The following is a 16,144-nucleotide window of genomic DNA, read 5'->3' as shown; positions in this document are numbered from 1 at the left end:
ACAGCAAATTGGCTGTTCCTGTGATCTAGTGCCATTAACTAGAGAAAGAAAATAAAGTGAAAACAAACAGAAAGAAGTGCTCACCAAGAGATACTCATATATCTGAAATAGTGATACAAAAGAGAATCCGTATTAAGAAAGTAAAAATGGGAAATAAAAACATAACATATAAACAGTATTTCTTTTGAAAACAAAGGAGAAGGAGAAGGAGAAGGAGAAGAAGAAGGAGAAGAAAAAGAAGACGGCTTGGAAAAGTGACAAACTATATTCACTAAAGCCTACTTCATCTATAATGGTGAAAAGTTTATTATTTCTGTCAGTTCTGTATAAGTAAATGCTCCAGGAAATGGTGAATTTGTAACAGCACAGTTGACCTATGGCTGAGCTGCTTTGCGCTGCTGGTATTAAAAAGTAGATCTATTTCATCCACAAAGGTTTGCATCCATACAGTTCACACAATTACTCATGAAATGGTACCCTAATAAAAGTTAGTGAGCAATAAAAGGTGAAATAATGCCTAAACTCCCCTTTCCTTCTGTTGTAAAAGCAAGATTCGTGTGGCATCTGCAGTACTTGGGAAGCCCACCATCTCCAATAACTGAAATGACAGTAATTCACCAAGCTCCAGTATTTAGCTCTGGCTGATTTGAGAATGTTTAAAAACATTTTAGAATATTCAGTCTGCTACCTACATAGCAGGAATACTCTAACCTACATCTTCACAGGAGCAGTTTTAAACGTATTCTGAAGGAATCCTTGAAATTTTGAAGCTTATCAGAGATTCATCAGTAAAAATTAAATTAATGCCAAATATGCATAAAGTTTAAAGCAAACACCACATAGCAATGGTCCACAATGCTGTTTTGTCCTTGTGTCCAACTGTTTTTTCTAAAGCAAAAATCTTTCTGAAGATCGTTTAGGGCACTTGGAGGTTTATGTGATGACTGCAAGGAATATAAATCCTTCTATCCTCCACCTTTCAATCAGAACTGAAGAAGCTTCTTGGATGAGAAGTGAAACATCTTCAAGGAAAAACAAAGTCTGGTTGCAGTTTGAAAAAGCACCTTTGGGACAACCATGACCTGGTTGGTTGATAATCTCCATAGACCTTTAGACAGAGAGGCTGCAAGAGAAGTGCTGATGCATGGAGCTTGTTAATTTCAATCAATTTAGAAAAAAACTATCACAGCAAGTCTGCTAAGGAGGGAAGAAGCTTTATCCCTGTCCCCCTTGTGAGGGTGCTTTACTTTACAAGGGCTAGACACACCACAACATAGCAATCTGTACACAATGCTTTACTTCACCACATAACTTCCCCAACAATGAGCTGTTGCCCCTTTGCCTTTCAAGGACATGTTGCCCTGTAAATATGTCTTTAATATTCAGTCCTTCAGAAAGTATTAAAGGGAGTCCTTTAATCCTTAGTTCAAGCAAATATCTATTAATCAATAAAGTGGAATATAACTTTCGCCTTCTTCCAAAAATTCTTACATTAGTTGGGATGTGGGGCTTTTTCAGTCTTGCTGGTTCCTCTTCTATTTGTTCCTGACAAACTCTGAGCTCCAGGGAGGATCCCCACCAGGATATGAATGCGTGAAGAAATACATGAGGAAAATGGCATTTCTGGCTGGCTGCAGCTGCTTTTCCCAACTTCACTCCCTCATTCCTCTCTCAAAGATCCTATGCAGATCACTGTTTCTTCGCTGGTGTTAAAGTAAGAAGACAGCAGTCTTGGACAGAGCAGCTTGGATTAGTCTCCTCCATTTCAGCAATCCTGTTTCATTCTGCTGTTTCTCTGCTGCTATTAGCAATGAGGAAAAAGTACCTTTGCCCTACTGGCAGCTGATGGCCAATCTGTTGTGAAAGAAAAAAAATGGGAACGGTTCCTGGAAGCTCCAAAGATCAGAAAAGGTGGAAGCAGCCATATGTAGTCTCCATGAGCAAAGACTGGTGGTATCTCCTGAAAACCAAAGAATGAGTCCCAGACTCATCCATTCATAATTTCAAAGTTGGCCATTTGGCATTAGTTCCAAAGAAAGTAAGTGTGAGAGCTGTTCTCTGAATGCTGAATTCCCGCCCCCCCAAAAAACCAACAACCCACCATCACTTCTTGAGTCTTATCTATCTGTCATCTCCAAAATGTCTGCCACATGTGAGCAGCAATCATTACACTTACATATTAAGATATATTGAGTTAAAATTAGCCAAATATATTTTATATGGAAACTTATCAATATATTTACATTTGTTCAAGGAAGAGAATAGGGTTTGTCATTTACTTTTACTGACAAAGGAGCATATATTCTTAATTTAGCCTCTTGCCTAACATCTGCCATTTCAAAGAAATTGAAGCCAGTTCCTCATCCTATCATGATAATTGGGAACAGAGTGTGAAAAGGACTGCTTGGGAAAAGGCTCACAAGATTATGTTCCAGCCAAGTATATCAGGGTAGCCTTCAGACAATTATTACTGTATGAGATACCAACTTCTAATCTTTCAAATGAGTTGGACTATAGCTCTTACCTATCTGTTATGAATAAAGAGAATAGTAGATTGATTATAGCAATAATTATAGGATTATAATTGCTAGCTTTTCAAATACATAAGGCTACAGTTAGAAATACGACAATTTTATTCTAGACCATTAGTGAACTTCATGGCAAAGCAAACGTGTTTTATCTTGTTCTATAACATTGGAATGAAATTAATTGTACACCACTTTATGCTAATTGAATTTTTCTAAGGCAGGATTTGTTCTGAAGATGAGATCCTTATGTTGTGTATGCTGGCATGGTTTAAATCAGGTTTTATATAGTAATTTTACCATTACCATTTCACAAGTAAAGTTCTTTTAAGTATTCTTGAAATAAGAGGGTAGAGAGAGACATGTTCTATACCATACAGAGTAGTACTGTTTATCATTGCTTTTCTTTGGAATAGAAAGTTTTCTTTTTTTAATGTTGCTCTGTTACACAAAGCAGTGCTTATTATGTATACCATCCATATTATGTGCAGCCTAATCCTAATCCTAAAATTTGGTAGATAAGAGAAGCCTACAAAAGTGTACCATCAACATTATGTCACCCTTTCAGAAGAGACATTGCCTGATGATAAACCTCATGGTCTTTATGCCGAACCTCCAAAATTCAATTCTAATTTCTCCATCCAATGTCTAATGTTTAGGTGGCAAATCTATGCAAATTATAATCAATCAATCTCTGATCAAGCAGAAAATGACCTCTGTCTGAGACCCTGGAGGATTATAGCGACTCAGTAAAGACAAAGCTGTACCATAGAGATCAATGTTATTACTTGACATAAAGCTCTACATTTATGTCACTGCAAGCAGCTACTGTAGCATAATAAAACATGTGAGTAATTATATGGAAATAGAAGTCAACAAACTGAAATATTCTTCTGATAAAAATGGAAGTGAAAACATTCACTTCCATGCAATATGCATGGGAAAACAAATTGAAGAAATGTAATGGAAGAACTTTTGAGAACCCAAGAAGATTAGGAGAAGTTGGTTCTTTCAAAACCTTAAGAGTAATGGAATAATAAGTGTATTCTAATGAAGTGTCATAAATTATTATAGCTCAGACCAATTCCTTTTCCTTATCTCAGGAACCATATTAGGAAAGCCTTTTAGCTATTTTCCTTTCCTTTCCTAGAAACCTATACTCTGTGGAAATTTTAGCTAATCATTAGGTTCAAATGTATGATTATGAATCCCATGCAAGTAGTCTCTACTAAAAAAAAAAGATAAGTTCTTATTCCCTAGCAGGTTTCTCTGGCATTCTAATGTTTAAAAAATACTGCCAACCACAGGAACATTACACGGTTATTAACTGATACAACTGGTTAAGCACTTTTTAAGAAAAGCATCACTGTGGAAGCTTTTCCAAGTTCCCATCCAGATGATGTAATCTGCAGGAGAATGCTAAGATTGGTTACATCTACAAATTCTTTATGTCAGAGCTGGACATACTTTTTACACATTCTCCTATTTTTAGGTTTTAATCCTGTCCTGCATCCTATGGCAATCTTTTTTTCAACTTTGGCAACTATTATGACAAAGGTATCACCTCAAATAGGGAAAGGCTTCCTTAAAGAATAAGGTATATATCAAGAAATAAAAATGAAATGTGGATTATAAGTTCTCTGTATACCTGGATGTCATTTTTCTGACTTACAAAGTATTAACATTAAAATAGAACTGTTGTTTCAACCAACTTAAAGGAACAGGCAATAAAGTAAGCCTCAACAAGGTGTTATGCCACAGAAACAATACTGAATAGCCAAAATGTTTTCAGTACTATCAACAGGGAATCAAATTACATTAATTGTAATGCATACCAGCCTCCCAAAAAAAGCAGAAAGGACTAATTGGCAGAGGTTGAATATAATAGCCTCTGCTTCACAGTGATAACAGCTATCCAAGAACATCCCACCTCTTCACTGCAGAGCAAGGCTAAATATTAAAGACTACTGTAAACAATGAAGGAAATATTCCATATCCAAGGGAACAGTCTTTTCAGTTGGCTTTCTGCTCCTCTGGATGGAGATTCCATTTATACAAACTCATTCAACATTACGTAATAATTCACAGGAAAAGATGCTGTATGACACAAGTAGGGAACAGTAAACAAGTGGCATCAATATACATTCCAGGAAATAGCAATCCATTTATTCCATCAAATAAACTCAGTGACCAGCATTAAATTTAATTAAAAAAATATCAGTAGTATGATCAAACCTGCATGGGAAATTCTAAACAAAGCAGTAGGTTATTAAGCATGGTGATCCCTGCTAATATAGCAGTGTAGTTTGCTTGTGTTAGGCCAATGATGGTGAACCTTTTAGAGACTGAGTGCCCAAAAACTGCCTCACTCCCCTGCCCACCCTGCCCCGTGCCCTGCCTGCCCGCAGGGCCACCCACCACCTCCACGGCCCACCGCAGATTGCCCAGATGGCCCTGCAGTGCCATGGCAGCCATGCCCTCTGCCCACGCCCCACAGCATCATCTGCATGCGATGAGGTGCAAGGGTGGAGTCTTGTCCCTGCTGCCCAGCTGCCATGTCCTTGGCTGCACTGCTGCCCGCGGGCTGTGCCCGGGGGTGACACTCCTCTGGGGGGCTGCTTGTGAGGAGGGGGCCATGGGGGGAGGCGGGGCTGGGGTGACGGCACACATGCCCACGGAGAGGGCTCTGAGTGCCACCTCTGGCATGCATGCCATAGGTTTGCCACCACTGTGTTAGGCAGTCCTTTATCTTGTGTATGTGTGTGCCTTCAAATCAATCTTCATTCCTAGTAACTACCTTGCACAAATCCATGCAATTTTCTTGGCAATATTTTTGGGAAGGCAAACAATTTGCCTCTGACTCCATCCTTCAGCTAAGAAAACATGACTGGCCCAAAGTCATCCAGTTGGGAGAGATGGTGGTAGAATTCATGGTCTCCCAGTTTTTAGCTTGCTGTCTTCAACCACTGTACCAACTGGCTCTCCCTTCAAATTACTTTTATTTAAAATGTGGAATTCATAATATACTGCTCAAAAAAATAAAGGCAACAGAAAATAAGACATCCTACTATTAAATACAGTACATTGTGTTGTTTAAGTGTTCCCTTTATTTTTTGAGCAGTATATATAAATACCATTAAAGAATCAGAAGAGAAGGTTCTCTCACTGGATAGTTAATACTTATTTATTTGACTTGTAACCTGGTATAATCTACTAAGAGAGCTAAAGTTAACAGAAAAGATTATCACAAAACACAAACTGTCCATGGAGAATACAAATAAACTATCCATCAAGAAACTATCCATCAAGAAATACAATCTCCCAAACCATGGGATACTATTTTTCTGGGCAACCTGAGAAAATTGGCAGCTGGAGGCACCAATGGGTATGGGAAGTCAGCCGGGCAGTCCCTTGTTTGTGAGGTGCTGCAAGACTCAGCCTTCCCTCTCACATTTTTTAACATCCACATGAAGCTGCTCGGTGAGGTTATTAGCTAGTTTGGGATTCAGTATCAGCAATATGCTGGTGTTGTCCAATTGTACACTGCTACCTTAAGCTACATAGGTGATGCTCTCAACATCTTGACTGGAGACTACACAGCTCTGGATGGGATAGGAAAGCACGAACCCTATACAAAACAGAACATTCACTGCAGGTCCCTGCCATTTGTAATTGTGTCCCTTGGTGGAATGGCACTGCCCTTGAAGGACTTGGAAGTTCTCCTGGATTCCCAGCTACTGGTGAATAAGCAGGCAGAGACTGTGCCCTAGAAAACTTTAGCCCAGCAAGGAAATTATTCATTAAGAAATATTTCTGATGGCAGGTCTGTTGTACAATTCCTAACCCCTTATAGAACTCATCTTATTGGGAATGCTCGCCTGGCTCTTATAGATTTATTTATCCAACCTTCTACATTTCTGCATGTTGTTCCTGAATGTCCAGCTCCTATGCAGTTATATGCACTTTGTTTTTCTCTATAAATCACACTTGAAAATTCTTGATCCATCAAATGTTGAATTCCAAATCCTATTGGCCTCAGACAAGTTCCGAAACTTTAAAACCTCTGATCAGTAAAGGATCTGAAAAAGATCAGTTATGCTTACAACTTTCTTCAGAGGTAAGAGCGATTGGCAAATCTGTTAAAACAGCCAGCAGAGAAGATCACTCAGAGCTACAGTAACTGTACAAATGGCACCATCTAAGGGAACTACAATGTAATAATACACACATCTTGTCTCAAAGGCAGCATTTTCTGCAAATAGTCATTCACTAAAACACAAAGATCAGCTTGGATTTCAAATAATGTAAATTATACACGGCACTCCATATTTTTCGTGCTGTTTTAAAGTTCCTTTTTATTTTACGCACAAACTACCTAGAGTTAAGAAATTGGCTTTTGATGCACTTTCTCAATTAATAAATGTATGACCTACCCAATTACCAGGATTAATAACATAGTACATCATTATCAAAGATGGGCTTGACGGAGAATACATGGGCCACATACAAACTGACTCCGAGAACAAAATTCAGGCTGCCAGACCATGTATTCCACAACTTTGCTAGACAAAAAAATAAAATTTATTTTTTTCATTATAAATCTATGCATCACAGTTACAGTATAAAGCCATAAAGAAAAAAGTAAGGGAAGCAGATTATTAACTATAGGGGATACAAGGCTTATTTAATATGCACTGACCTGTACTTTCCTGTCCGTACTTGTACAGCTCTCATTCCACATTGCTGGGCTCCTCCTACATCGTTTACAATATCATCTCCAATCATGATGGCCTGTCACAGCAATGAAATACAGACAGACATAAAGTCAAATGCATTTGAGTCCCGCCCTACTTCATCTTCCTTGACATAATAACCTGCCTGATTTGATATTTAATATAGCCATCATGCAAATTAAACAAGTTCGTATTGTCAATGTATCCTTTTAAAGTTAATCCACCCAGACTATAATTCAATCTCTACTTACAAGGCTATAGAGTTGAGCACTAATTTTTCAAATGGTCTGAAAGTCATCAGAAAAACTCAGTAGTTTTTTGGGGTTTTTTTGACATATTGCAATGGGGAATACTTCAAGAATTCAAATACTCCAAACACTAAAGGGTAAATTCCATAGCTTATTCTACTGCATTTCTTTCCTTCCTCTACTCTCTCCTTTACTCTAGATTGTTGTCAGTCTAGATATGTAATTTAGATTTAGATACGACATGCATTGTCTTACAATCTAATGTTGTTAACCTTTTAACAAATAGCAACTAATTACTTATTGACTTGCCCATGAATTAAATATATTGTGATTCCAACATTTTTTTTCTTACTCTTTTAAAACTCAAGATGTAATCAAAAGTTAAGTAAGAAATATTTTACAAAGCCATTAAAATTTAGTGCATTCAACTTCGGCATGATTTCATACTGAGACTACACGATGCAAAAATAAAAACTTAAAAAGTATCACTTATTCCTTAATCAGTTTGATTTTTTTCCCCACTATGGATCCTAATAGTGAAGATTTTAGCTCCCAGAACTATCTTAGGCTAGAAAGATGATAGAAGAAATGAAGTCTGATCAACTTGTCTTTCCTCTTTTTTTTTATGGTTCAAAGTGTTTGGTGGTCTTGGCATTTTCTTGTTCTTTTCTATAGCAAAAAAACCCATCCCAACTCAAAGGTGTTTCTCAGAGACTTATTGTCCTATGCAGCATTTTCTAGGTGGGTCAGGTATCCACAGGACATTACCTAATCATTCCAGGAATTGTTGCAAGGGAACCGCAGCAGTGACTATGAGGACCTTTTGCTATGAAAAAAGTAAAACAAACAAAACAAAACAAAAAAACCCACAAAAGCCACAGTTTAACACTTACATTTTCACAATTAAATATCCCCCGTATTTATGTCCAAATATCATTTAAACAAAAACTAGACAAAGAGAAAAACAAAGTCTGCCTCTAAAGCAGAAAGAAAGATAGACTAGGGTCTATATATCTAGTCTATCCCAATAATTATATATAGGTATTGCCAGGGCTGAAGTATATCTTTCTGAACAACCTATGAAAACTTATGCAAGTTTACCTCCTAATCACATTATTTATTTGTTAACTTGAAACATAAATACAATATCTTCTAGTTTCTATTCCTGTACTGCCAATTCCTGTAGACTCCTGAATGTTCCATGTAGGTTCCTCTAAGTGCAATGGTTCAGCCTTTAAAGGTGCTGAGCTTGTCAGCTGGAAAGATGACAGCCCAGGTGTGTGAGCCAAGCACCACACAATGGTATGAACTCCCATTCCTGCCCCAACTCCTGCCCACCTAGCAGTTTGAAAGCATGCAAATGCGAGTAGTTAATAGGTACCACTTCAGTGGAAGGCTAACAGTGTTCCATGCGCCTTTGGCGTATAGCCATGCCAGCCATGCTCCTCAGGATGATGAAGAAAGGAAAGCAAAAATAGAACCAGCTATCCTTCAAGAAGAAGTTGTGTGTGCAATGATTCAACTACCAAACAACAAGGGCCTATATGCTGGAGTGATCATGAGGAAGTGGAACTTGAAGAATCAAAACTGGAGTAAACATTGGAGGTAGGAATGTTAACAATTTTTGGTAGGCTGACGACATAATTCTCTCAGAAACCGAAGAAAACTTGAAACATCTGATCAAAAGAATTAAAGATGTTTGTGAGAAATTTGGCCTCTTCCTCAACAACAAAAAGACCGAGCTCATGACCACTGCAAGGAATGGAAGTATCAGAATGACAATTGACAGTGAAGACATTGAATACATGCAAAAAAGTCATTTTCCTAGTTCTGCAATTCACTTGCAGACTGACCAAAAGAGTGAATGCAGACCAAAATGTCGAATCACACTGGGTTACATACAAAAGATGAGCATGAACTGAGCATGGAAAAGCAAGATCAGCCTGGCAACTAAATGCAGATTAGTCCACCCTATCATATTTCCTATAACTCATATCATTATCATATATACAAAAAACAGGTATGGCAAGTAACTAAAGATATTTCATAGAGATATCCACCCTAAAACAACAGATATTTAAGCCACCGACATGTAGTCCTTGACTTATGACAATTGGTACCAGAATTTCCATTACTAAGCAAGGTAGTTAAGTGATTTTGCAATCTTTTTTGCCACAGTTAACAAATTAGGTGAATCATGCTGTTGTTAAGCCGGCTTCCTTCATTGACTTTGCTTGTTGGAAGCTGTTTCATAAGGTTACAAATAGTGATCACATGTCCCTGGGACACTACAACTGTCATAAATACATGCCAGTTGTCAAGCATCCAAATTTTTGACTACATGAGTGTGGGATGCTGCAACAATTGTTAAGTATGAGTCCTAGTTGTAACTCACTTTTTTAGCACTGTTGTAACTTTGAATGGTCACTAAATGAACAGTTGTAAGTCAAGGACTGCCTGCATTGAGTTCGTTGAGCAGATTTTAAGTTGCTTGAAAAAGAACAGTTCCCTAAAACAATAAATGAATAGCTTTAGTAAGCTCCTTTTTTTTTCATTGTGCATTGTGCTGACTGCTTAGGCAAACCAACAACTAAGTACCGTATATAAATCTGAGGAAGCTGCAGGACAGACATTTCAAATTCAATTAATTCTGGGAGCCAAGTTAGATTTGTGGTCTGCTGAATTGACGCGGCAAGGATCTGCTAATATTCCTTTATGGCTTTTCTATTAAGGCTTTATAGAAATAGTTTTCTTCTAATTTATAAAAGCCCTGTGGAAGATTAATACAAGTCAGAGAAACAGATAAGGAGGCTTCCAGAGGAATCAAGTCTTTTCGTGCTGCAATTAAGAAGGTGTCTGTGTGAGAGTAAAATGTTTCATTCTGTTTATAGAGAAGTTTTCGCGTAAGAAAGCCATCCGCACTGAAAGTGCAGCTGCACTTGAGCAGTAGAGCCTATCCAAGCCAGCTTGTGGTAGACGCATACAAAAATGTCCTCTGGGCTCTTGGGATTTCACAGATTTACTATCGGTGAAGGGCAATAATCACTAAAGGAGGAGCAATTATTCCCAAATCATTTAGGATTTAAAAAAATCATTGGCAAGAAGATAGAGGTCAAGAGGTGCACTGTCAGGGGAAATAAAAAAAAACTCTACCTGTCAAACCCAGGTTTAACTTCTTCTCTGGCAGCCAGATAGGAAGCAAAAAGAAGAGAAAAGAAGGAGGAGAAACAGAGAAGATAAAACTGAAAAGGTCACTTGCTTGCTCAAGGCCAAAACAAGAATTCAACTTTGCCCAACACATTTTATACGAAGTCAACAGTGGTTTCTGACAAATTTAGTAATTATGAAAAAATGGAATGTGCGCTGATCAATATAACGATAAAGAAATGTACTTCCAGAAATCTCTGTTATTGTGAGGAAAACTGAAGAACTAAAAGGTGAATTACAAAATAAATAGCACAATTATATATGTCTGCTCATAAGTAAGCCTCTCTGAGTTCACTGGAATATGTGTGTGTGTGTAACACACACACACACACACACACACACACACACACACAGAGAGAGACTGCAGCCTAACTCAGACCTGTTCTATACTGTGGCCATTGTAAAATAACTTTTCTTGTTATACCAAAATAGTCTCATTTAGACAAAGGAAGAAGATGAAAAAAAGCTACTCTTTTCTGAAATCACAAACCGGTTCATGTGAGACCATAAGGAGGTTTGATCTAGTGATGAAGGCACCAGGCTAGAAAGTGGGAGACAGTGACTTAAAATCTTGCCTTAGCCATGGAAACCAGCTATATGATCCTGGGCCACTCACTTTCTCTCAGTCCAACCCATCTCACAGGATTGTTGTTGTGGAGAAAATAGCATGAGAAAGGTGTGTTGGATATGTTCGCTGCCTTGAGTTGAGAGGGAGGGAGGGAGGGAGGGAGGGAGGGAGGGAGGGAGGAAGGAAGGAAGGAAGGAAAACTGGAACAAGCAAGTTAAAAATTATGTGTTGTTCAGAAATTTACTATTGCTTAGCTAAGCACACTTTCTCAGCCTAGGCTCTTTTATATACAACTATAGTTCCTCTGAGTCAGTGCTAACCCCTGGTAATTACCTGGCTAAATCCCTGCAGTTTTCTTGGCAAGATTTTGAAAGAGGTTTGCCAATCCCTTCTTCCTAGGCTTGAGATAAAGTGACTAGCCCAAGATAACCCAGCTGGCTTCATGCCCAAAGCAGAACTAGAACTCATGGACTGTTAATTTCTAGCCTGATGCCTTAAACACTACCCCAAACAGGCGTTCCTTTAAATTTAGTAGAGGAGAAATATAGTAGCAATTGTAAAATTGCAAGGAAGAAAGTAGCTCAGGAAGGAAAAAAGAACGGGGGGAAAAAATCATTCTATGACATTTTATTTAGCTTAACATCTCAAATGCTGATCAGTTTACAATGTAGAAGAGGTCCATTTTTGTGTACGCAAAATGGTTGCCCGACAAGTGGGACATTATGGGGGAGGGGACTTAAGAGATATAGGTTGACAATTTTTTCTCCTTCAACTATTTTGATGCAGCATTGTGTATTTATTTTCCGTGACAATTAAATCTCAAGATTTATTCAAGGTGGCTGAAAATGACTTTCATCCTCACAATCGTTCTGCAAGAAAGGATAAAGATATGGGAGAAAGAGAGAAACGCATTAAGAGCTATGTTGCCACGCTGTATTGTCAAGCTGGGTTTCCCATGCTCTAGCCCAAACCTGTAGCATGCAGAGATACTGTATTTTAAAATTATGTCATATAAATGCTCAAGTAGCAGAGTTGCTTTATGTATTAGCATTCACAGAAACCATATGGACAGCAGGTGATAACCCCTGGTAAGGTATGAAATCTTTATGAAATATATATTTATTAATATAAAATAAACTGAGGTTTCACAATTGCCCAATACATGTAATACTGTTTTCTGTAGTGGCGAATATCTGTAGCTCAGGTGTAGGATAAGGGTGAAAGTTCTCTTCTGTTTATAAGGGCTTCAGGTGTGGGTGTGCTAAGTGAGGGTCTTGTGATGGGTCAGGTGTGAATCAACAGAGAGAGGCTTGTGATGGTCTTGTGATGGGGAGGTTGTTGGAGGGTGTGAATTATCAATGGGTCAGGTGTGAGTCATCAGTGAGAAGCTGAACAGACATCCCCTAAACGCCGCTGAAGATGTTACCTAGCCTGGTAACGAAACGTTCGGAATCCAACCTAAAGCTTGGAGAACAATCTTTCATCCTCGTACCGTTTTCTTCTCTATTTTTCTCTGAAACACTTTTCCTTATTTGCCCGTGTATGAATGAACTATAACATCATCTGTCAGAGATTAGGCCAATGGATCTATTGGTTATGACAGAATTTCAAGGAGGCTACAGCTTGAGGCAACAAGAGAAAAAAAAATGTGAACTCGCAATTACAGCACATGCTTTACATACAACTCTCAAACCAGTTCAACATCTTGCTATGACATGACATGAAAGGAGTTCTCTATGAAGTCACATAAAACTAGTTTGTAAAGGCAGAGAAACAATAAAAAGCTGGATGGATCAATGGCCAAACCCAAATTCCTTTTTCCTTGAGCTGCTTTCTATTATCATTTATGCAGTTGTAATAGTGGTAATTTTTCTATTTTAAAAAATGTTAAAACTCAAGAGTTTTAAAAAAATCAGCTGCTTTGTTTTTAATGGGAAAAAAAACAAGAAGTAAAACATGAATGATATCATTTCCAGAGGGAGAGGCAGCATTCCAGAATTAGAGGGTATTTTTACGTGGACTCTAAGCACCTTTCCAGAAACTGCTGTCCATCTTTATGATTTCATGGTATTGTCTGTCTTTGGCAGCTCAACTAATTTCTTTCTGGCTTTGGTGTATTGAAAAAAACCCCAACACAACTATCCCCGTGTTTCTCAACTTTTTCTTCACCATGGACCCCCTTTAAATACCTTTTGTGGCCATGGACTATGGCCACAGACCCCCAGACTTAATTCAAGAATTAAATCATAACTTTTCCTCAAGCCTTCGCAGACCTCCTGTGATAACGTTGCAGCCCCTCAGGGGTCCACGGACCACAGGTTGAGTCACTGACCTTTCCCATTGCAACTCAGAAGCTCAGCAGAACCTGTGGGCAGGCCACGTTTTCCTGTTCCTCAACCCACTTCTCCAATATTGGGATCTGAAGAAAAATAGTGATATGGCTGCTTTGCATCATTCCTCAAAATCACCCCTTCATTTTTGTTCTTTCTTATTTTTGGAATTCAGTGAGCCCACGAAGTAAAGGAAAGACATGGATGGAAATGGGACAATGCATGACTGGGATTCTTCGTACTTCCCTATTGGTTTGCTGGAAAGAAGGAGCCTCCTTGGCTTGAGTTGTCTTCAGTAATCTAAGGCTGGGAGCGGTAATTTGCTTTTGAGGAATTAGAGAGTAAAACTATTAGTGGCATGGAAGATCTTCAGAAGCAAATTTGGATTCTCTGCCTCGCTAGTTAACTACAAGTACTCCTGCTCAACTGAGTCTCCTAGAGTACCACAAATGCAAATCTTGTATTGCCCACTGGATAGATGATTCAGGATGTGTTGTGTCAAGCAGATGGCTCAGACTATGCAAATGACATTCTTGATTTCAATTTAGCATAGTGACATTAGGACAAGGTGAGAGAATTACAGTAATGACTATTACTGTAGCTGCAATCTTACTTTTTTAATCTATTTTTGGCTTTATCAGAATCAGAAATCTGCAACTGCCACTAGATGCAAGCACATACTTGTGTAACCTATTATAACTCTCATTAGAATAGGTCAGGAGTGTCAAACTCAATTTCATTGAGGGCTGCATCAGCATTATGGTTGCCCTCAAAGGGCCAGCAGATCTCTCACCTGGAGGGGCAGTAGCAGCTTCAAAGGAAGCACATGCACTTCAGCAGGGCCTGGCTTGAGTTTCTTGACTAGCTTTGGCCCAGGCCCAGCGTGTGTGAACCTCCTGTGTCATGTTTCCTCACGTCTTTGGGGAAAAGTCTTTGAGGCGAGTGGCTACTTGTAGGAATGTGCAGTACAGACAAAGGGAGGAAAGGCGGCGAGGCACAGAGGGATGAGAATTGAAGAAACACATGACCCAAGCATCTTCTGTCCTTTCCTTCCCTCTCTTTCCTTCCCTCACCAGCCACTCGCTCTCAGGCAGAGGGTGCTTTAGCCATGCTCACCCGCTCCTGCAGTTACCACTGCTGCACAGCTCCACATGTTGGAGAGCTCCCGCTGCCCGTCCTCTGCTAGCGCTTCTGCCACTGACAAGACACCTGAAGAAGCGAGGAGGTAGGTAACTACTCAATCACCTCCTCCTCCTAGTCTGCTTGCAGGCCAGATCTAAACACGTCACGGGACCAATCTGGCCTATGGGCCTTGAGTTTGACATGTCTGGAATAGGACAATTTACTACCAACAGACTCTATTTATTACGATATTAAGTTATTGGAACCTTAACATGATTTTGGTGTTATCGTAATGCAGTAAAAATCACTGATACAACTTTAAAAAATAATCAGTATTAGGCTATTTCTATAACTTTTAAAGGTGGATTATTCTTTGTCATATTACTGAATCATAAGAAGAGCCTAGTTACCTTTAAGGGTTTTAAATTTCATATCTATTAAAGTAATTCCAACAATCTCTACTTCCCCGAAGCTATTCAGGAAAAGTTAAAATGAAAATTGGACTTTAGGGAGACTCTTCCATTCCAAGAATCATTTGAAAACACCTCAGCTGAAGCAAGCAAAGGCAGGATCACTTTATAAAGCAGTTATCAAGGGAAATGATTGGTGATAACTTTACTGATTAAAGTAACTCCCTAAAATTTTCAACTTTAGCCACTATAGAGGCAAGATGATTGAAGATGATGTAGGGGCAAAATGAAGACAGATGAAGACTATAACAAGTTTAACAAAGCACAGATGGAGATTTACAGTGATTTAATGATGCAGTTAATGGCATATTTAAGTGCAATACATAAATGGACCTGAACATTTTATGATGAAAGTCATCACTCTAGTCTTCATTTTATTACCTTAGGCAGGGACTGACATGCACATAAAGTGTCTTTTTCAAGTATCACTCAGATACATTTTTGCAGGAGGTAATATTTTCATTTCCAGTAGCATCTGTATTTATGCTTTCACATTCTGATTTGTATTATTCATAACAAGTAAGTTGGAATAGTATAACTAAATCAGGGTGAGAGTAAAGATATATTTTTTTTTAATTTTAAGAGGGGGAGATGCTATACAGATTGGAGAAAAACAGAATCAGATCCCCAAATTCAGTAGGTACAATAAATGGTACCCAGGCACTCAAAAAGTGAACATCTAATTTTTTTTATAAAACATCAAATATACTAATTTTAATCTAAACTTGTAAAAAAAAACTTTAACAGATAATGACCATAGTGTTGTAAAGTAGCCATTATCAACCTTCTGCACTCCATTCCTTTTGGAATACAACTAGAAAAGCTGTATTGATGCACTGACTATACTATTAAAATTCTCTTTGTTGCGACCTTTAACTGGTCAAAATGGTCCATCATAGGGCAAATTTTTTTGTATCTCAAATACAAAAAAGTATCTCAAA

General features: G+C 38.4%; 1 protein-coding gene across 4 annotated transcripts in view; it reads right to left on the bottom strand.

Annotated features, from left to right (window-relative positions):
• Positions 1–16,144, bottom strand: part of LHPP (phospholysine phosphohistidine inorganic pyrophosphate phosphatase) — a 133,398-nt gene that overhangs the window by 85,656 nt on the left and 31,598 nt on the right. For 3 of the 4 annotated variants that reach the window (XM_083364535.1, XM_083364536.1, XM_083364537.1), the window contains exon 6: positions 7,225–7,316. In XM_083364535.1, coding sequence (XP_083220661.1) covers positions 7,225–7,316 — 92 coding nt within the window. Of the gene's footprint in view, positions 1–84; positions 103–7,224; positions 7,317–16,144 lie in introns of all 4 variants that reach the window. The other variant, XR_014492733.1, reaches the window with a different exon arrangement.

This window comes from Vipera ursinii (assembly GCF_947247035.1).
Source record: "Vipera ursinii genome assembly, chromosome: 5".
NCBI lineage: Eukaryota > Metazoa > Chordata > Lepidosauria > Squamata > Viperidae > Vipera > Vipera ursinii.
Note: the sequence above shows the minus strand (reverse complement) of the source record. Positions and strands in the feature narration are given on the sequence as shown.